Genomic DNA, 23,385 nt, shown 5'->3' with positions numbered 1-23,385 from the left:
TTCTGCCTTGTCGACGGGCATCACAGTCGACGTCATGTAGCCTCCTTGCTGGGCAGGTACAGTGCGTGGAGTCCCCGCCCCCTTTCCTCCGCATCCTCCCACACATTCCCCCGCACCCTCCCCACACTCCGTCCTCTCCCCTTCCACTGCTGTGGGGCCCGTGAGCTGGGGGGAAGGCACCTGGTGGTGGCTACCGTGCGGTCACCTCCAGCACCGAGCCCCCTGCTCAGGATTGCACGTTCAAATGTATCGGCATCACAGATGTTAATACATTTGAAAGCACAGATGACAGGCAGCACCTCGCTGCTTCTCATCACTGTCCCGCTGTCTGCTCTGACAGTTCAGGACAGCAGTGACGTCACTACTGTGCTGATATGTCCCGAGCACAGACAGTGGACGAACGAGGAGCAGCGGTAGGGACCGAGGAGAGGTAAGTGTGTGTTCCCTACACGGTGGGTGTGGGTATGCAGAGCACCATGTGGGGGGTGTGTGCAGAGCCCGATGTGTGGGGAGGGGTGCAGAGCCAGATGTGTAGGGGGGTGCAGAACCCTATGTGTGTGGGGGGTTGCAGAGCCCTATGTGTGGGGGGGGAGCCCGATATGTGTGAGGGGGTGTAGAGCCCGGTGTGTGGGGGGGAGCCCGATATGTGTGGGGGGGTGCAGAGCCCGATGTGTGTGTGTGTGTGTGTGTGTGTGTGTGTGTGTGGGGGGTGCAGAGCCCAATGTGTGTGGGGGGGTGCAGAGCCCAATGTGTGTGTGTGTTGGGGGGGAAGCCCGGTGTGTGTGGGGGTTGTGTAGAGCCCGGTGTGTGTGGGGGGTGGTGCAGAGCCCGGTGTGTGTGGGGGGTGGTGCAGAGCCCGGTGTGTGTGTGTGTGTGTGTGTGTGGGGGGGGGGTGCAGAGCCCGATGTGTGTGTGTGGGGGTGCAGAGCCCGATGTGTGTGTGTGTGTGTGGGGTGCAGAGCCCGATGTGTGTGTGTGTGTGTGTGTGTGGGGGGGGGTGCAGAGCCCGATGTGTGTGTGTTTGTGTGTGTGGGGGGTGCAGAGCCCGATGTGTGTGTGTTTGTGTGTGTGGGGGGTGCAGAGCCCGATGTGAGTGTGGGGGGGTGCAGAGCCCGATGTGTGTGTGTGTGTGTCTGTGTGTGTGTGTGGGGGGGGTGCAGAGCCCGATGTGTGTGGTGGGGGGGTGCAGAGCCCGATGTGTGTGGTGGAGGGGGTGCAGAGCCCGATGTGTGTGGTGGGGGGGGTGGAGAGCCCGATGTGTGTGGTGGGGGGGTGCAGAGCCTGATGTGTGTGGTGGGGGGGGTGCAGAGCCCGATATGGGGCTGTTATTTCCAATGCTAGAGTGATAACAGGTCAGTGCTGGCCTGAATACTGACAGCTAAGCCTATGTTCACACTTCCGTTGTTTTGCATCCGTCACAATCAGTTGTGTGACTGATGCAATGGATGCGTTGCAGATAGTGGCACAACTGATGTGACTGATTCTGCAAAACAACGATCCGTTTGTTTTTTTTTAGTTTTTTTTTCTGTTTAACCAGCGGCCGGCTATTATGAATGATCAGCTGATCGCTCACAGAAGGCGGGTGATCAGCTGATCGCTCACAGAAGCCGGCAGCCGGGTGATCAGCTGATTGCTCACAGTAGCCGGCAGCCGGGTGATCAGCTGATCGCTCACAGTAGCCGGCAGCCGGGTGATCAGCTGATCGCTCACAGTAGCCGGCAGCCGGGTGATCAGCTGATCGCTCACAGTAGCCGGCAGCCGGGTGATCAGCTGATCATTCGGCCGCCGAGAGAGACGTTGGTTTGAATAATTAAACACAAAATTTGACCATGCGCAGTGAAATCAAAAGGATTCCGCTGCTCAAAAAAACGTTACATGTTGCGTTCCTGCTGCCCGACGTTCCACGACTGATCAGTTGCACGGCAGATGCAACGCAATGGCATCAGTCACAATCCGCCGCTTATACAAGTCTATGGGAAACAACGGAATCCGCCAAACGGATTGCGTTGTTTATCAGCGGCAGAATATGACGGATACTAAATAGCGGAAATGTGAACATAGCCTAATAAGTGTGCAGAGGGTGGGAAGAGGGCGAGGCTGGATACTGAGGCCGGGTGGGGCCAGCTCTGACTGTGAGTTCGGCATAGGAAGTTTTCATGTTTGGTTGAGCTGAAGGTAAATAACCTGTCTGCAGAGAATGAAGGGATAATTCAAGAGGAAAAAAAAGTTAAAAAAGAAAAAAATGTAGGGGTGATTTAGGCTACATGCGCACGCTGCGTTTTTGTAGTGTTTTTGACGCGTTTTTTGGTGCAGTTTTGTTGGCAGAACTTTCTGACCTCTGACTTCCCAGCAAAGTCTATGAGAAGTCAGATTTGTAATGTGCACCTTGCAAGAAAGAATGAATATGCTGCATCTTTTTTTCACAAACTTTTGACAAAACCGCTGACAAATAAACTGCGTTTGTTTTTGTCAACATTTGTCACCCATTGAAATCAATGAGGGCATCAAAAAGGCAAGGAAAATGCATGCTATCAAATTGGTGCATTTTGTATGAGTTTTACGTGCGGTTTTGTCAACAGAAACGCAGCTCACCAACTTAATTCCAGAATGACAAAATCAATGCTGGAGTGAATTTGACATGTCGGTGCCTGTGTTGGTTTCTCTGTCTCTCTTGCGCTCTCTCTCTTTCTCCCCAAGCAGTACATACTCACCGATTACGGTTGTCACACTGCTCCCCCGCCTCTCATCTTTTTCCGGACCCGCTCATTAGCCTCATACATTTTGATTCCTCCCCCTGTCTGTGATTGATTAGTTGCAGTCAGACGAGCCCCATGCTGAGGGACAGCTGTCTAACTGCAACCAATCACAGCCGCGGTGGGCGTGTCTACATAGAGCGACTCTCTTCAGTGCTGTACTATCAGCGGATGAGGACTCAAACTGTGACAGCAAACACCTGAGTGATGGCACCGCTGACACTCGGGTGGTTTTCTGTGACAGCTGGAGGACATCAGGCTTGAACCACAGTGAACCTCTGATGTCATTGCTGTACTGCTGTAGCTGTAGCTGTGACGTCAGGAATTCACCCTAGTTCATTCTGATCGCTGCGGCTCTGTCCACACTCACAGCTGGCAGCCATGCTGTATGACCGCTGGCTGTGACAGGACAGGGATGTAGCAGAGCTGGAAGCCTCGTGGAACCTCGTGTGGATTACTTTGGATCTCGAGGGGTGTTTAGGGGGTTAATAAAGTGGTGAAAGAAGGTGGCTTTTTTTATGTGATGTGGGGTGTCTCATAGACGCATAACATCACTAACCTAGGGCTTAGTGGCAGCTATGGTCTGCCATTAACCCCTTATTACCCCGATAGCTACCGCACCAGGGCAACGGGAAGAGCCGAGTCCAGCGCCAGAATTTGCGCATCTTATGGATATGCCACTTCTAGGGCGGCTGTGGGCTGCTATTGTTAGGCTGGAAAGGGCCAAATAACGATGGCCCTTTCCACCCTAATATTATCAGCCTCCAGTTGTCTGCTGCACCTGGGCTGGTATTAGAAAAATGAGGAGATCTCACGTCATTTTTTTTTTTTTTTAATCAAATAATAAAAAAACGTGTGGGATCCCCTCTATTTTTCATAACTAGCCAAGGTACAGCAGAGAGCTGAGGGTTGCAGCTGCTGCGGTTCCTGTACTGTATCTGAAAAATGGGGGGATCTCATGTTATTTTTTTTTTTTTTTACCCCCCCTCCAAAATTATTTCTTTCTATGTATTCTTTCTGTTCTTTCTTATTATCTAATCTATATGTTCTTATTATCTATCCATCTAGCTATTCATTCTATTTTTTACTATTTATCATGTATTCTAGCTATCTATCTGTTATCCTTTCCTATCATATTTCGTTTCTCCTTCAAAAAAAACGCAATGACTAAAAACGCACCTACAATACACGCGTTTTTGGGACATTTCCAGGCTCACTCTGACAAGGTGCAGTTTTGGTTGCAGTTTGTGTGCAGAAAAAAACTGCAGCGTGTGCATGTAGCGTTATATGACAATACAGCACAGAATAGCTTACAAAAAATGTTTGCGCTTATGTCGGACAACTTTAAAGAAAAAAAAATTGAATAAAACTAATGTACCTCAAAAAGAAAGCTTTCAAAAATACAACATTGTTGACTAAAACAATTATAAAATGACAGAAAAATAAGCATTAGGGCGTCCAAATTGTGAAGACAATGAAGGAAATCCCAATGTCATAATGTACCACACTAAGTGGACCCTGCCACGTCTGCTTCTATCCCTGCTGAACTGACTCTGGGGCAGCACGGGGGATGTAGGAGGCGTAGAGGCTATGCATGGATTGGTCTCAGGGGCCACACGGCTCTGGAAGCAGAAGCGTCCATCTAGAACCTTCCACATGACTTTTCCTTCTGTCCGTAACTTTTACATTATTTATTTTACAGCTTTGAAATTCAGGGAAAAGATATGCAGAACGCTGCAGACACAATGGAAAAAGGAGAAATGGATGTGCGGGGTGATGAACGGAGTAGAGACCTTTCCACAGGTAACCCTCCTCAGTGAAGAGTCACCATTAAATAACAAAGAGAACAGTCACATTCCCAGCTGCAAGGAGAAAATAAAGTTACATTTTCCCTGCTGCTGCTCGTATACAGTCACCGATGCAGTGCGGGAAACAGTAACACTTACCGCTCACAGGCTGTCAGCCAAGGAACAAGAGGGTTGATTACTGTGCACTCACTATGTAGTGAGTGGTGACTGTTGCAGTCACCAGCATAGTAGGAGAGGCTGAAAGTGAGCAGCTGCTGGGAGAATGTAACTGCATTTTCTCCTTGCAGACACTGTGTCACAATCTCTCCGTTGTCTTGGGCGCAGTGAGTGACAATTTTGCCTCTCTATGGAATCAGGGCCGTGCCAAGCTGTTAGTTTATTGAGTTACAGCTCAACTGTCCAATCTGAAACTGGGAGTTGTTTGGTTTCTTCATGGGTTCCCTGTTCTGAGTGATTGATCAGTTACTTAGCTGAGTAGTTAATCCCAAAACCAGGGTATCATGGAGGTGTCGGGGTAACTGGAGAAGAGACACCCCCCTGAAACAGGCCCTCAGACTAGGGATCTTGTGCTGTCCCTTATCCCAGGGGTAGGCTTGATGGTATCCAAGTCTGGACTGCCAGCGTAACACTAACTCCTGTCCAAAACCCTGATCTAACACCCCCTCTCCCCCCCACCAGGAGTGGAGATGCAAACCCCACAAAGGATCGCCACAAAGACCGGAATCACAGGAGCATAAACTGAAGGTATCATCTGCAGTAACAAGTAATATCTCAAACCTTAAATAGGGAGAAGACAGCTGAATAGAAATTAGCCCCGTGAGTCTCAAGGAGCCACAAACCACTTCACAGGACAGGAATACAGTGTAAAACACTCAGCTGAAGCTGAGCAACTAATTTCAGGTTGCCTGTGAACAGAGTCCGTCGCCACCGCGGCTCCCTGCGAATGTGGGACTTGGTTATCGTGCTCTGATCTATAGCTGCCAGACCTTGGACCTCCTCTGACCATCCATTTGCCCATATCCGCTATCCTCCTGATATTCTGACCCCAGAGCTGACTACGCCTTTGTCGTTCCCCTTAGTTCACGGCATGCTCTCTTTGTATCTGACCCCGGTACATTTGATAACCCTGCCTCACGGCTTGTCCATGCAGTGACTAGTGTCACACACTGTTCTAATAAACCAGATAGATATCATTTAAATGCCAGGTACTCAGATTACCACTATATCTGCAGGTAAATGGTGTTTTTGTAGCTGCCAGGTTTTCTTTAACCCCTTCTCGATATGTAACATATTATTACATCCTATTGCTTCTTGCGGGCTCGGAAGCTGAGTCTCCATTATTGCCAGCAGAAGATGCTTGAGTTATTCAGTGGAGGTAAGCTTCACCCACTGCTGTTAACTTTTTGATCTTTGACAGCAGCATTTGCAGCTCGCAGCCTATGGGGTACAACGTTCCACATATCCAACGCCCCCAGCAACATTTATCATTGGGTGCATATGGGTCGCCATAATAGCTGGGGGTCTGCTAAAGACCCTTTGCCCTATATAAGGGTACTCCTATGATCTCCACACCTCTAGATACATTCCTTCAGTGGTGTAGATTTCAAAATGAGATAATTTGTGGGGTGTGATTCCACTGTTTAGGCACATCAAGGGCTTTACAAACGTGACATGGCATCCTCTATTTCAGCCAATTTTGTTCTCCAATAGTCAAATGTTGCTCCTTCCCTTCCAAGTCCTGGGGTATTGGCGTACACACGAGAAATTGCACAACAGAATTATATGGTCTATTTTCTCATCTTACCCTTGGGAAAATGAAAATTTGTGGTTAAAGCAACACTTTTGTGGGAAAAATTTAAAATGTTTATGTTTTTCCTTCCACATTTTTTTAATTTCTGTGATGCATTTAAAGTGTACTTTGGCATTGCATTACTTCTGTAGGAATATTACAAAAAAAGGGATAAATACATAGCTAATGTGAAAAATGAGTAAAAAGACATAGGCATTGCATTACTGCTTCAGAGATATTTGCAAAGAGAGATTCTTAGCTTATGTATTGGCCAATCCATGTGAGCCGGATAACCTCGACAAGGTGATCTCATTATATTATGAAGCTAACCTTAAATGCCTCTATGTGTGATTAAAAATCTGCATGTCTGGTTCCTGGCTAAATAAGATGGTGGACACACCCTTGCTATTGGGAAGAGTGCTTGGTCAGGTGCTTGTCAAGGTTATCGGGCTCACATGGATTGGTCAATACATAAACTAAGAATCTCACTTTGCAAATATCTCTAAAGCAGTAATGCAATGCCTACGTCATTTTAAGGGTACTTTACACACTGCGACATCGCTAGCGATCTCATTAGCGATGTGAAATTCTAGATCGATCTTTCGATGTCGCACATAGGTCATTTTACGCATGTGCGATTTCGAAAGATCGCACTTGCGATCTCAAATTTCACATCGCTAACGAGATTGCTAGCGATGTCGCATTGTGTTTCTCATTGCCTATGTATTAATCCCTTTTTTCTAATATTTCTACAGCAGTAATGCAATGCCAAAGTATCCTTATATTATTGAGTGCCACTGGATATGCTTTTGTAGATATGTTTTATTGAATGTTGTTTTGAGCACTTCGAAGGGTGCAGTTTTTAAAATGTCATTTTGGGTATTTTCTGTCACATAGGCCTTTTAAAGTAGAACACTACACACTTTGGAATTTGTATGGATTTATGTGTGTCTATGTGTATGTTTTGAGGTTATATTATTAAAAGCTTTTAACTTCAATTTTCTTTATGGCAGATGACGGTACCAGGAGTTCAACACAGAATGCTAAGGGAAGGGAAAGTCACAAAGGAGTGAAGCCATATTCATGTTCAGAATGTGGGAAATGTTTTGCTTTGAAATCTAATCTTGTTAAACATGCGAGAATTCACACAGGAGAGAAGCCATATTCATGTTCAGAATGTGAGAAATGTTTTGCTCAGAAATTAGCTCTCATTACACATGAGAGAATTCACACAGGAGAGCAGCCATATTCATGTGCAGAATGTGGGAAATGTTTTGGTCTGAAATCACATCTTGTTAAACATGCGAGAATTCACACAGGAGTGAAGCCATATTCATGTTCAGAATGTGAGAAATGTTTTGCTGACCAATCATATCTTGTTAAACATGCGAGAATTCACACAGGAGAGAAGCCATATTCATGTTCACAATGTGAGAAATGTTTTGCACAGAAATCAGATCTTGTTACACATGAGAGAATTCACACAGGAGAGAAGTCATATTCATGTTCAGAATGTGGGAAATGTTTTGCACAGAAATCAGATCTTGTTAAACATGAGAGAATTCACACAGGAGTGAAGCCATATTCATGTTCAGAATGTGAGAAATGTTTTGCTGACCAATCATATCTTGTTAAACATGCGAGAATTCACACAGGAGTGAAGCCATATTCATGTTCAGAATGTGGGAAATGTTTTGCACAGAAATCAAATCTTGTTAAACATGCGAGAATTCACACAGGAGAGAAGTCATATTCATGTTCAGAATGTGAGAAATGTTTTGCTCAGAAATTAGCTCTCATTACACATGAGAGAATTCACACAGGAGAGAAGCCATATTCATGTGCAGAATGTGGGAAATGTTTTGCTTTGAAATCAAATCTTGTTAAACATGTGAGAATTCACACAGGAGAGAAGCCATATTCATGTTCAGAATGTGAGAAATGTTTTGCTTTGAAATCAGAGCTTGTTAAACATGAGAGAATTCACACAGGAGAGAAGCCATATTCATGTTCAGAATGTGGAAAATGTTTTGCTTTGAAATCAGATCTTGTTAAACATGCGAGAATTCACACAGGAGTGAAGCCATATTCATGTTCAGAATGTGAGAAATGTTTTGCTGACCAATCATATCTTGTTAAACATGCGAGAATTCACACAGGAGTGAAGCCATATTCATGTTCAGAATGTGGGAAATGTTTTGCACAGAAATCAAATCTTGTTAAACATGCGAGAATTCACACAGGAGAGAAGTCATATTCATGTTCAGAATGTGGGAAATGTTTTGCACAGAAATCAAATCTTGTTAAACATGCGAGAATTCACACAGGAGAGAAGCCATATTCATGTTCAGAATGTGGGAAATATTTTGTTCGGAAATCAAATCTTATTTCACATGAGAGAATTCACACAGGAGTGAAGCCATAGTCATGAATAGAATGTCTGTTTTAGTTAATATTAATAGACTTTTACTATCTGTTAATAAAGAGTTAATTTTATGTCATTACAGTTTGTACTTTTTATAATGGATCATTTACAACTATTCATCTGTTAACACATTTTTTTTAATTTTTGCTGGCCAGAAATTTATTTTTTTTATAGCCAAGCTGTACACTTTATTCTTCCATTTGTGTATTGCTTGAATGAGAGCAGAGTCCGTTTTGTTAAATCTACACTCCATTTTGTATTTCTGTAAGAGCCTGTGCTGTGTTTCCCCTGGTGTAATGCAGCAGAGACCTTTGTTTACTTTAGATAAGGACTTGTATAGTTTCAGTTTCTTTAAGTGAAGTTCAGGAATGTGAAACTAAAAAGTTTATATAGTCTTATATAAATGAGTGACGATGATATAATCTTTTATTTGTTTGAGACAAAGGGAGAGCTACTCCTGATACTTTGTCTCATAGGGGGGTCTCCAATATATACATATGTACCGCCCCCGTTTCAGCAGCGGGGCTGCTCGGATCCGGATCCGCGGTGGATCGAGAGGTTTCTGGACCCAGGGGTCGCGTGGTCACTCGAATTGAAAGGGGGGGTGTGTACAGGGGAAAAGGAGAAATGGATGTGCGGAGTGATGAACGGAGTAGAGACCTTTCCACAGGTAACCCTCCTCAGGGAAGAATCACCATTAACTAACAGTCACACTCCCAGCTGCAAGGAGAAAATGAAGTTACTCGTATACAGTCACCGATGCAGTGCGGGAAACAGTAACACCACTCACAGGCTGTCAGCCAAGGAACAAGAGGGTTGATTACTGTGCGCCCACTACCTAGTAAGTGGTGACTGTTACAGCCTCTCCCACTGTGCTGGTGACTGGATGTGAGCAGCTGCTGGGAGAAAGTATCTGCATTTTCTCCTTGCAGTTACTGTGTCACAATCTCTCCACTATAATAAAGATAATAAGCTGCACACTAACCACTATAAAAGTATAAACATGAATAATGGTAAAGCATTACTGCTATAGGGATACTATGAACAATGAAAAATACCTTTAGCTATCTGGAAACAATGAAATACATGAAAAATGGTATTGCAGAACTGCTATGAATATTTGAAAGTAGGAGAGATGTTTAGCAAATGTATTGATCAATGCAAATGAGCCCAAAAACCAAGGACAAGGTAATCTCTAATTTTTCAGCAACCTAATCTGGTAGTAGGGCGGGGTTCTCAGTCAGAAGAAACTGCATGCTAATCAGAAAAAAGACTGACTGGAACACCTATATGTGCATTATAGTATTATAGTCATGTATTTTTGTGCTAGCACCTAATTCACACACAGGTGTTCCAGTCAGTCTTTTTTCTGATTAGCATGCAGTTTTTTCCGACTGAGAACCCCGCCCTATTAACAGACTCTATTCATGATCCTATATAGCCAGGAGCCTGTCTGCCCATACTTGCAGATTTTAATAGCACATAGAGAGGCATTGAAGTTAGGTTGCCGAAAAATTAGAGATTACCTTGAGGTTGGTTTTCGGGCTCACTTGCATTGATCAATACATTTGCTAAACATCTCTCCTACTTTCAAATATTCATAGCAGTTTTGCAATACATTTTTCATGTATTTCATTGTTTCCAGATAGCTAAATGTATTTTTCATTCTTCATAGTATCCCTATAGTAGTAATGCTTTACCATTTTCATGTTTACATTTTTATAGTGGTTAGTGTGCAGCTTATTATCTTTATTATAGTCATGTATTTCTGAGCTAGCACCTAATTCTCACATACAGGTGTTCCAGTCATTCTTTGTTCTGATGAACAATCTCTCCGCTGTCTTGGACGCAGTGAGTGACAATTATGCCTCCGTATGGAATCAGGGCCATGCCAAGCTGTTAGTTTGTTGAGCGACAGCTCAGCTGTCCAATCTGAAACTGGGAGGTGCTTGCTATCTTCGGGGCTCCCGGTTTTGAGTGATTGATCAGTTACTACTCAGCTGAGTAGTTAGTCCCAAAACCAGGGTATCACGGAGGTGTTGGGGTAACTGGAGCAGGGACCCCAGAAACTGGTCCTCAGACTAGGGACCTTGTGCTCTCTCTTATCCCAGAGGTAGATTTGATGGTATCCAGGTCTGGACCGCCAGCAAAACCCTAACTCCTTTCCAAACCCTGATCTAACACCCCCTCATCGAGAGTGGAGATGCAAACCCCACAAATACCACAGACACAGGAAAAAAACAAAACTCATAACCACTGCACACAAAGGAGAGACAATACATGTATGGGAGGGAATAAAGTATAAGGAAAGAAGTAAATGAACAACGGGGGAACTTCCACTCCACTCAAACAGTAAACTACTAGTCACCAAGAATAGGATCACCACAAAGACCGGAATCACAGGAGCATAAGCTGAAGGTATCATCTGCAGTAACAAACAGACTCACAAACCTTAAATACGGAGAAGACCGATGAATAGAAATTAGCCCCCTGAGTCTCAAGGAGCCACACACCACTCCACAAGAATTAACTCCTGCAGGACTGGAAAGCAGTTGAAAAGACTCAGCTGAGGCTGAGCAACTAAGATCAGGTTGCCTGTGAACAGAGTCCGCCGCGGCGGCATCCCGTGAATGTGGGCCTGAACATCACATGACACTGGTCCTCGGTTATCTGTGCTGTGTTCTGATCTATAGCTGCCAGACATTAGACCTCCTCTGACCATTCATTTTCCCTGATCCACTATCCTCCTGGTATTCTGACCCCAGACCTGACTACGCCTTTGTCTTTCCACTTAGTTCACGGCATGCTCTCTTTGTGTCTGTCCCTGGAACGTTTGGTAACCCTGCCTAACAGCTTGTCCGTGCAGTGACTAGCGTCACACACTGTTCCAATAAACCAAATAGATATCATTTAAATGCTAGGTACTCAGATTACCACTATATCTGCAGGTAAATGGTGTTTTTGTAGCTGCCAGGTTTTCTTTAACCCCTTCTTGATATGTAACGTATTATTACATCCTATTACTTCTTGCTGGCTCAGAAGCCGAGTCTCCATTATTGCCAGCTTATGATATCTGTTTTATTCAGTGGAGGTAAGCTTCACCCACTGCTGTTAACTTTTCGATCTTTGACCGCAGCATTCGCAGCACGCAGCCTATGGGGTACAACGTTCCACATATCCAACGCCCCCAGCAATGTTATCGTTGGCTGCAGATGGGTCGCCATAATAGCTGGGGGTCGGCTAAAGAAAAGTCTATGTTTCATGACGCCACCCACAGTGTGTGGTAAGGTGGAGTACCACCGCTGCTGATGGGAGTACCCAATGGCGTTGGGGTGAGCATCCAGGTGTTTAACCCCTCCATGGGTAGGGGGAATGCCCCGGGACTCGGTGATGATGACGGGGGAGTGCCGTTGGGGAGTTAAGGGTCACTGCGTACTCGCTCAGTGCAATAACGCTGACACCGACAACTTGTAAACCAAAGTTCTGAACACCGCTGCCGCTGGGGGAGCACGTTTTGGGTCCCGTTTTGCTGGTGTTGCTTGTTGGTCTGTAACCCTTTCATGGCACTGTGTCTTTACTCTTGTTGAATCCCTGTAGTATAGAACTAGTCGGGTCCCGCTCACCAGTATGGCTAACTGGGTGAGCTTGCTCTCAGGGTTCACGCTTGGGATTTCCTGGACCGTATATGTGGAAAGTCCTATCCCCCTCGTTGCGCTAGTACCCTGATTTTGGAGCGGGTGGAGAACGGATCTTGAAGGCTCCATCCTCGTCGGGTGAATTCACAGGGTGCCTGAAGCTACTCCCTGCCCTAGGTTCCTTGTACCCTGCCGTGCCCTGGCCCCTGCCCGGAGGTGGCACAAGGCCGTCGGCTGCCCTCCTCAGCAGTTCCATGCCCCTTGTCACGATCCCCTGCAACCGGGGGTTCCAGCTCCTACCAGGCCCAGACCGTCTGCCACCTAGTAGTCTCAAGGAGCCCTGCTCCTGACCTCCTCTCTCCTTCAACACTACTCCTCAACTGACTGCACCTGACCCCTGCTTAACCCACCCCCCCAAGTGGGCGGCCCTATTCCACTCAGGCCGACCACTGGTGGGTGTGGTGCAGAGTGTTCCTAGGATTTTACTTAGCTGTTCTTGGCAACACAGTTTGTTAGGGACCCGTAACCAAGGAGGAGTTGGGTACTGCGCAGAAGGGCAGATTGCACAATATCCTGTGACGTCCTGATAGGCCAAGGTGTCACACATACTTGATCTTTATAATTTAATTAGGACCACACACACAAAATCTTATATGTCCTATGCAAATGGCGACAACAAAATCTGGTGCCTGAACAGCGACCCACTATTCCTGAGAACCGCTGATCCAGCCACCTTCCCTTCCGCAGAATGGCAACTCAAGCCTTATCCAAAGGTAAGAAGCTTACTCTTACAATATTCGAATTTGATACGTGGACAATTTTGAAACCTTTGTTTGCAGTTACAGAGGTCAGACGTTTCCTACAGTTCTTGACCCAGTTTGCACACACTGCAGCAGGGATTTTGGTTCACTCCTCCATATAGGTCTTCTCCAGATCTTTTAGGTTTCTCGGCTGTCACTGGGCTGCATTGAGTTTCAGTTCCTTCCAAAGATTATCTATTAGGCTCAGGTCTTTAGTTGCCCTGTCTGTGTGTTTCGGGTCATCATCATGCTGAAAGACTCAGCCACGACCCATCTTCAATGCTCTAATACTAATTCTATTTTGGTCTCACTTGACCACATGACCTTCTCCCATGCCTCCCTGGATCATCCAGATGGTCACTTGCAAGATTCAATAAATCACAAAAAGACCTCCGACACACCATAAAAGAATATGAAAAAAGACCTTGGATGGTGCTGAACATAATTTTTTTGAATCATAAAATACTGTCCCAACGTTTCGGTCCTAATAGGACCTTTCTCAAGGGCTCTTATCAGACTAGTGAGAAAAAAAGAAATCTATACAGAGTGTTACAAACAAAAATGGTACAATAGTCAATATCAGGACATGACATGAAAAAACATCACATTACATGAACATGATGTAGATAAATCTCATCTGTACATCAGAAATACAAATATTAGCACAAAACTTCCAAGTATAGAGTTTACAAAGATGCCTGAATAACAATAGGTCTAATGAATACATTTCATCAAGGATGAGTAAAAGAGACGAGAAGTATCTGACACGTGAACATACCTAAAACATTAGAACCAGTGATCGTGTTGCACTAAGAGGAACAGTATGATGTCGTCATAGACGGGTGAACACTATACATATGGTCTAGATGAAAAAACATGTAAGAACCATTAGCAGATTATGTAAAAGGATGTAACCGTCAATGTAACGTGGGACATATACTCAATACCTGTAGGTATGCGATAGACGGGGATGTCAAAACAACTGGTCTAGTTGTGCCAGAAGGAACCGTGTGATGACGTCTTTAGACTGAAAAGACTATGTATATAGTCTAAATGAAAAATATGCAAAATATGAGAGAGATCTGCATTGAGGTACAGTGTAACTGTCGGTATAACATAATGTGGAATAAAGGGGCATAGATGGTACCTGCTCGTATGTGGCAAAATGTCCAAGGTAGGCTCAGTACTGTGTGGTCACATAGCCTATTATGTCCATATGGGTAGGTATGGCCTAGAAAAAGAGGGGGATAAGGTATCCATATGTACTTATATCAAAATCACGTCAGGGAAGGAGGTGGAAAAAAACCTTAAATGAGTACCTGTCTGGGTGAGGTAGAGGGGACAATTGTAGCCGTGTTATTTTGTATCACAGTAAGGAACATACATCAAGGGACCACATGTCCGATGCAGTAGAAGGAACCTTTAGTCAAGAGGGCATAAAAATGAGAGCAATGTGAATATATGGCGGGTATTCAATGACCCCATGTGGGCTTAAATATACATGTTATGATGTATTACCCTCAGCCGGTATCACATCACGTTAAGAATAAGGTTATGTAGTCCAAGACATTCCCTGGGGGATTTCTGTGTGAAGGTAAAAAGAGGGGGCAATGAGAGGCTGAAACGTGGGACAGGGAGTAGTATATAAGAGACACAGTACCTTACAACGCAGAGGTCAAGAAGCAGTTCTGGAGCATATGGACAGTGCCTACATTCAAGAGAAATATACAGTGAACTACACTGAGTATGTGATCTATAATGACAACGTGAGAATCCATGTGGTGGACAGTACAAACCTGCGTCCGTAGGGACAGGGTCCTGGCTGGCAACTGCACCTGCATTATGATGGCTCAGGGTTTATAAAGGAGCTGCAGAGGGAGGGATGCTACTCACCTGCGTGTACTTCCTGATTTGGAAGTGGAACGCATCATTGGTTTGGTGGCACGCATGCTCACGCATGAGCAGAACTATATCGTCCGCGCATGCGCATAGCGGAAGCGCGCTATGACACAGTGTTCAGAGATGACGGTGGTGGATGGTGGAACTGCAGCGCTGTTCCGCGCTTGCGCAGTAAGGTGGTGAGTGGTGATAGAGCTGCAGGGGAAAAGGAGTCTAACCTTATAATGACCTATGCAGTGCAGGATATAGGTAATGTGCAGTTCAAGTGACTTCTTAAAGGAAAAGTGAACCAGTGGATGGTTTGTGAAGAGCAGGTGGGTCACATGGTGAAAGGAGCCTAGAAAAATGGGAAAATGGAATTAATTGTATCCTAGTATAAGGGAAAATTGCAGATACATATAATATCACATACCGTCACGGGATGCATAAATATGGCAGTCACAACAATTACATATGCCAGTTACATTAACTTATTATGCACAGTAAAATGTAAAAAAACATAATCAGAAGAAGTTGAGAAAAACAAGGGGTAACCTAATTTAATAATAGACCTCGTAATCGCGATTTAACCCCTTAGGTTCGAGGGTGCCCAGCGCGAAAATCCAAAAGGCTTCTCTTTCTTTTAATTTGCGGATTCTGTCACCCCCTCTACGCATGTACGGGATGTGCTCAATAACCTGAAACCTCAGTTGGGCCACTGTATGATGGGCTATATGAAAGTGATGCGGAATGGGCAGTAGAAGTTGCCTGCACCGAATGGTAGATTTATGTTTACTTATGCGGTCCCGGATATGTTGGGTAGTCTCCCCGACATATCCAAGACCGCATGGACACTTGATGAGGTATATCACAAATGAAGATTCACAGGTATAAAAACCTCTAACGGGAAAGGTTTTACCTGTATGAGGGTGTGTAAATGTGTTTCCCTTGGTAAGATTGTTGCATTGGAGGCAGTGCAAGCAAGGGAAATTGCCCATTTTGGGGGTCCCTAGGAAGGTCTGGTGTGATTGGGTTCCTGATCCTATGTCCGCTTTGATCAGATTGTCCCTGAGGTTCCTTGGTCTCTTGTGACAGAATAGAGAAGGTGTACAGAATTCAGTGATTGAAGGGTATGCCTTTTGGAGAAGTGGCCAGTGTTTGGAATTGATGCCTCTAAAGATAGGTGAAAAGGGGTGGTAGGTTTGGACGCATGTAATGCGGGGTTTAATAGTATCCTGTTCATGGGTACGGGATGACCGATTGTATGCAATGGTAGCAGGGTAGCCTCGTGAAATGAATTTGTTACCCATTACATGGAATTGTGATATCTGTTGTTGGGGGTCGGAGACAATCCTCTCTATCCTCCTGTGTTCTGAAATGGGTAAAGCCTTCTTGATGTGTGAGGGATGGCAGCTTGAGTATAGTAAAAGACTGTTTTTATCAGTAGGTTTGACGTAAAGATCCGTACTGATATTACCCTCAAGTGATAATGAAACCATACTGTCCAAGACGTTGATTTGGACAGGGTCACTGTGTACAGTAAACGTTAGGCCAGGCCTAAAGTAGCAAATGTCATGATGGAAGAGTTTGAGGGAATCGGTGTCTCCATGCCAGATGACAAAAATATCATCGATATATCGTTTCCAGATAATGGCGTGTTTTGTCCAAAGTGGATGATTGTATATGAATGTATCCTCAAAGTGTGCCATATAAATATTTACGTATGGAGGCACCATATTTGACCCCATGGCTGTACCCCGCTGCTGCATGTAGAATTGGTCCTCAAAGAGGAAGAAATTGTGTCCCAGTACTAGTTGGAGTAGGTCCATGCAAAAAGTGTGTTGTGTTGGGGAGAAAATTTTATGTCGTTCCAGGAACCAATCAACCGCTTGAATACCGTCACTCTGCTCAATGCTGGTGTAAAGGCTATCCACATCAAGGGTCACAAGTAGGCAGTCGGGTGATATGGAGGTGAGGTTCCTAATATGTGAAAGAATGTCTGAAGTATCCTTCAAATATGAAGGTATCAGGGGAATCAGAGGTGTCAGCATTTTATCTAAAGTAATGGCCAAAGGAGAGAGGATGGACTCTGTGGAGGCCACTATGGGACATCCTGGGGGTTTCTGTAAATTTTTATGTATCTTAGGTAAGATATAGAAAACTGGTATCACTGGATTGGTCTTGATGAGAAACTCTGCCATTTTCTTATCAATGGTGCCCTGTAGGAGGTGGTAATCAACCTTATCTTTAATGAGATCGCGAATATGCGGAGTGGGGTCCCTAGAAACAGGTAAATATGTTGACGTGTCACTCAGTTGTCTATATATTTCCGACATCTAGTACCACAATGGAGCCCCCTTTGTCGGCCAGCTTGATAATGTCTTTGTTGTCCTTGAGTCCCTTAATGGCCCTATCCTCCTCAGGAGTAATGTTGTTCTTGACTCTATAGTCGCCTTTCTCAATATCCCTAAGGGTACCTTCACACTTTAGCGATGCAGCAGCGATCCGACCAGCGATCTGACCTGGTCAGGATCGCTGCTGCATTGCTACATGGTCGCTGGTGAGCTGTCAAACAGGCAGATCTCACCAGCGACCAGTGACCAGCCCCCAGCCAGCAGCGACGTGCAAGCGACGCTGCGCTTGCACGGAGCCGGTGTCTGGAAGCTGCGGACACTGGTAACTAAGGTAAACATCGGGTATGGTTACCCGATGTTTACCTTAGTTACCAGCTCACACCGCTTAACTTAGCGTGTGCAGGGAGCAGGAGCCGGCACTGGCAGCGTGAGAGCTGCGGAGGCTGGTAACGAAGGTAAATATTGGGTAACCACCTTGGTTACCCGATGTTTACCTTGGTTACAGCTTACCGCAGGCTGTCAGACGCCGGCTCCTGGTCCCTGCACATTCAGGATTGTTCCTCTCTCGCTGTCACACACAGCGATGTGTGCTTATCAGCGGGAGAGCAACAATAAAAAAACGAACCAGCACTGTGTGTAACGAGCAGCGATCTCACAGCAGGGGCCAGATCGCTGCTCAGTGTCACACACAGCGAGATCGCTAATGAGGTCACAAAAAATGTGACTCAGCAGCGATCTCAGTAGCGATCTCGCTGTGTGTGAAGTACCCCTAAGTGTGGTGTTGATGTCATTAGAAACCAATGATATATAGGTCTCTACGGGATGGTACGATTTTGCGGGATTAAAGGTGCTAGAGTCTCAGATTGAGGTTGCGAAGGTAAAAAGTACCTGGGCTTTGGATGGCAGTGTCAGACGTTATGTCCTTATTAGAGGAAGAAAAATGGGCTTTGAGCCGTAGGGTCCTAAAGAAACGTCTCATCTCCTGGTCCAGAGGTATTCTTTGCAGCTTGAGATGGTGCTTTTTAATGCCTGAAGATGATTTTTCTCCAGAACGCATGTTTCTGCTTTTTGTACCATGGAAGAAAGTTGTCAGTCAAAAACTCTATATACTTTGCAGAGGTTATTTTCACACCTTCAGGAACCTTAAAAGGGCCTACCAGCTGTCTCCCCATGATTCCGGCGCAAAACATGACTCCTCCACCTCCTTGCTGATGTCGCAGCCTTGTTGGGACATGGTGGCCATCCACCAACCATCCACTACTCCATCCATCTGGACCATCCAGGGTTGCTCGACACTCATGAGTAAACAAGACTGTTTGAAAATTAGTCTTCATGTATGTCTGGGCCCACGGCAACTATTTCTGCTTGTGAGCACTGGTTAGGGGTGGCCGAATTGAAGATTTATGCACCACAGCAAGTCTTTGAAGAATCCTACACCTTGAGGTTCGAGGGACTCCAGAGGCATCAGCAGCTTCAGATATGTTTGCTGGTTTGTAATGGCTTTTTAGCAGCTGCTCTCTTAATCTGATGAACTTGCCTGGCAGAAACCTTTCTCATTCTGCCTTTATCAGCACGAACACGTATGTGCTCAGAATCAGCCACAAATCTCTTCACAGTACGATGATCACGCTTAGGTTTTCGTGAAATATCAACCTACATATGACCATTCGTCAATTCTTACATTTTTAATATAATAAAGTCCAAAATAGACAGACAGGTATTTTATGTCAAATTATTATAACAAACTTTATTTATATTTTCTGGGACATTTAGTGAAGAAAGAGTTAGATAAAAACCATGTGCAAACCCATGCATAAAACTAGACAGGGCAGTGTGGTCAATTGTACAATATCCTCACATGAAAAATGGCTGAATGAGGGAATATATAATACTTAGATGAATGCAATAAATTATGAAAATATCCGTATATTAATATATATCACAATATTCGTATGGTCCATTACAGTTCGTTATTTTACTATATCGTAAAGATCACCATGTGTGGTGTCATAAATAAATTACCAATAGAAACTATTGCTGATAGAGTCATCACTATTAAGGCATATGACCTATATTGTTCTATAATAAGACAGGTAAGCTGTTATAAATATGGGTGTCACCATGTAAATATACATGTTTATGCAGATCAAAATAAATACCGCATAATGTCAAAATTGTATCCTATATACAGAATGTCATAAAAGACCATGTATATAGAGAGTATATAAAAGTTAGTGACAAATTAGATCAGAGATACTTTTTACAATATATCAAATAACACCATACATGCATGCGATATTAACATATAGGAACAAATTGGCTCAAAAACATGAAGCTTTGGCAAAACAAGTCGAGGTGCAAGGCAGTGTGGTCGGAACTCATATGGCGGCAGCGGGTCTGTATCGTTAGACAGCATCATTAATTTCCACCATGGCTGCATCATGGCTCTAATGACCCTAATAACGATCAGGCCAACTTCAAGGATGTTTTTGAGTATAGGATACAATTTTGACTTCTATGCTGTATTTATTTTGATCTGCATAAACGTGTATATTTACATGGTATTAACACTAGATAAAAGAAGTGCTGATAGGGTATTACCAGATGACACGAGTAATATATAAAAATATATATATACACTCCCCTACTGTGGTTGTGAACATCATAACCACTGTTTAAGCATGAGATAATGGAGTCTGCTGCAGCCCCACAAGGATGAGCATTCAAACAGGAGAAGAGAAGGGGTTAACGCCGCGCATCAGCTAAATGAAGATGTAGAGTTGTTGATAAATTGATATCTTTTTTTTATTTCATAGGTCTACGCGTTTCGAGGTAGAAACGTCTTCCTCAGGACCAGAATATCAATAAAGCATGAAACAGATGGAGATAACAGATTTATATACATATGGTATACCCAGAAGACCGCCTACTGATCGTTTGAAAAAAATCAGCGGGCAGACAATCTGTTAGCGTGACACAGCATATCCCATTCAAGTATCAAACTATTATAGAAATAACATTTACATATATAGTTATACATGAACATGGCCCACAAACAATTGGAAACAAAAATTATTTTACAAAAAATAAAAATATAAAATGAGTAAAAAATAAAAAAATATATAAATGTGTCTTTAAAGTGACGGGAACTTCTACATGGAAGCTGTATTCGTCAAGTGTATACCACCACCTTAATGATGAACACAACCAAAGACCTTGCATCCGTGTAAAAAAAAAAGGGGGGGCAGTAGGCGGTCTTCTGGATACACCATATGTATATAAATCTGTTATCTCCATCTGTTTCATGCTTTGTTGATATTCTGGTCCTGAGGAAGAGGTTTCTACCTCGAAACGCGTAGACCTATGAAATAAAAAAGATATCAATTTATCAACAACTCTACATCTTCATTTGGCTGATGCGCGGCGTTAACCCCTTCTCTTCTCCTGCTTGAATGTATATTTACATGGTGACACCCATATTTATAACAGCTTACCTTTCTTATTATAGAACAATATAGGTCATATGCCTTAATAGTGACGACTCTATCAGCAATAGTTTCTATTGGTAATTTATTTATGACACCACACATGGTGATCTTTACAATATAGTAAAATAACGAACTGTAATGGACCATACAAATATTGTGATATATATTAATATAAGGATATTTTCATAATTTATTGTATTAATCTAAGTATTATATATTCCCTCATTCAGCCATTTTTCATGTGAGGATATTGTACAATTGACCACACTGCCCTGTCTAGTTTTATGCACGGGTTTGCAAATGGGTTTTATCTAACACTGTCTTCACTAAATGTCCCAGAAAATATAAATAAAGTTTGTTCTAATAATTTGACATAAAATACCTGTCTGTCTATTTTTGGACTTTATTATATTAAAAATGTAAGGAATGACCAATGGTCATATGTAGGTTGATATTTACAAGTCGGGATCATGGTTAAAATATACATGACTTAATTTATAAAAATGGATCTGTTGATTCAATTTAGTGATATATTTTCATGAAATATCTAATGTTTTCATCCCTTGTCCAAAGCATTGCACTATTTGATGCTTTTCGGCAGCAGAGATATCCTTTTTCTTTCCCATGTTACTTGAAAACTGTGTCCCGCTTAATATTGTGGAACATCTAATTTTCCTTTTATTGGGCGTCACCTGGAAAGCTAATTATCACAGGTATCTGAGATTGATTTCAGTGATCCAAAGAACTCTGAGACACAATACCATCAATGAGCTTCACTGAAAAAAAAATGAAAAATCGCTATGACACTTACAACCAATTTGCATAATTTGGAGCATGGTGTAGTCCCTGGGACCTAAGCACAGTTCTTAAAGGCAGGGCCGTATTTACCACTAGGCACCCGTGGTCCGGTGCCTGGGGCGGCGCACAGCGGGTGGCGGCACCTAGCAGCAAAAAAAAAATAAAAAAAAAAAATATATATATATATATATATAAATTTATTTTTACACATCTCTCCCCCTCCGTTAGACAGTTGATTAAATCCACTGTGTTTTCGGAGAGGGAAGGGGGGGGGGGCGGGCGAGGCGCACCTTCATTTATCTGTATCTGCACCTTTAAGACACAGTACAGATAAACTCCGGGCACAGAGTGCTGATTGACCCCGGAAGTGCTGTCACCTGCACTTCCGGGGTCAGAGGCGCATGCCAATCAGCTCCGTGCTGTGGTGTCCAATGCTTCAGATGCAGTGGAGGAGGAGAGAACACTCACCGCAGCCGAGAGAAGAACGACGGACACCGAAGGAGCAGGAGGAGGAAGAGGAGGAGGGCGGCAGGAGCAGGTAATCGCTCGTAGAGCTGAAGATTCATAGGGAAGGTGCGGGTCTTCCTAATGAGGATTGTGGGGGAGGGGCAGGCAGAGGCTATAGTGATGCGTGTGGGGAAGGGGCAGGCAGAGGCTATAGTGATGTGTGTGGGGGAGGGACAGGCAGAGGCTATAGCGTGATGGTTGTGCGGGAGGGACAGGCAGAGGCTATAACGTGATGATTGTGGGTGAGGGGCAGGCAGAGGCTATAGTCTGGGGATTAGGAGGCCCATTGCTGTAGATGGGTGTTTAGGCAGCTTATTACTGTAGAGGGGGATTACAGAGTGAGGGATAGTGCAAGGGACATAATCAATGGGGAAAAGTGTAAGGACTCAGTATGGAGAGGGGTAAACTTGGCCCTCAAGATGAATGTGAATAGTTTTTTTTTTATTGTGAAGAACTTGTAGGACCAGCACAAGCAAAGATGTTTTGTTCAAAAGATCTTCATCAGTGCATGCAGAGGGTCCTCAGACAGTATAGCAGCGTGGCGAGCGGTGTAGCTGGGTATGTTGTGGTGTCCACCGCTGTCTATGTGGCAATGCTGTGCTTGTGCTGGTCCTACAAGTTCTTCACAATAAAAAACACTATTCACATTGATCTTGAAAGCCAAGTTTCTAAATCTACTTGAGACGGTTTTGGACCCTCCTTGCCCCCCCCCCCCCCCAGAAGTGCCGTATGTAGCAACCCACTAAGTATGGAGAGGGGGAAGCATTGGGAGTTCATTACGAACAGGGGCAGTGTGAGGGCTCAGTATGGAAAGGGGGCAGCATGGGTGGGCTCAGTATGGAAAAGGGGCAGCATGGGTGGGCTCAGTATGGAAAGGGGGCAGCATGGGTGCGCTCATTATGGAGTGGAGCAACGTAGGGGATTCGGTGTGAAACGTGAGATAGTGTGTGTGTGTGGGAGGGGGCTCAGCTTTAGGCATGAGCCAGCATAGTGGTCTCTGTATGATGAGTGAGGTAGCATGGTGGTCTCATTATGGAAAAGGGACAGGCAGCATGTGGAGCGCATTAAGAAGGGGCAGCATGGGAGGCTCAGTATGGAGAAGGGCAGTGTGAGCTCCATATGGAGAGGGACATTGTCCTCACATCATGCT

At 44.4% G+C, this 23,385-nt stretch overlaps 2 protein-coding genes across 2 annotated transcripts in view; both read left to right on the top strand.

Annotated features, from left to right (window-relative positions):
* Positions 1-8,877, top strand: part of LOC142258696 (uncharacterized) — a 226,680-nt gene extending 217,803 nt beyond the window's left edge. The window contains exon 4 of the mRNA XM_075331317.1: positions 7,418-8,877. Coding sequence (XP_075187432.1) covers positions 7,418-8,775 — 1,358 coding nt within the window. The 3' untranslated portion in view covers positions 8,776-8,877. The remainder of the gene's footprint in view (positions 1-7,417) is intronic.
* LOC142258701 (uncharacterized) overlaps positions 1-23,385 on the top strand; it is a 279,057-nt gene that overhangs the window by 36,857 nt on the left and 218,815 nt on the right. The window lies entirely within an intron of this gene.

This window comes from Anomaloglossus baeobatrachus (assembly GCF_048569485.1).
Source record: "Anomaloglossus baeobatrachus isolate aAnoBae1 chromosome 3 unlocalized genomic scaffold, aAnoBae1.hap1 SUPER_3_unloc_1, whole genome shotgun sequence".
Lineage (NCBI taxonomy): Eukaryota > Metazoa > Chordata > Amphibia > Anura > Aromobatidae > Anomaloglossus > Anomaloglossus baeobatrachus.
Note: the sequence above shows the minus strand (reverse complement) of the source record. Positions and strands in the feature narration are given on the sequence as shown.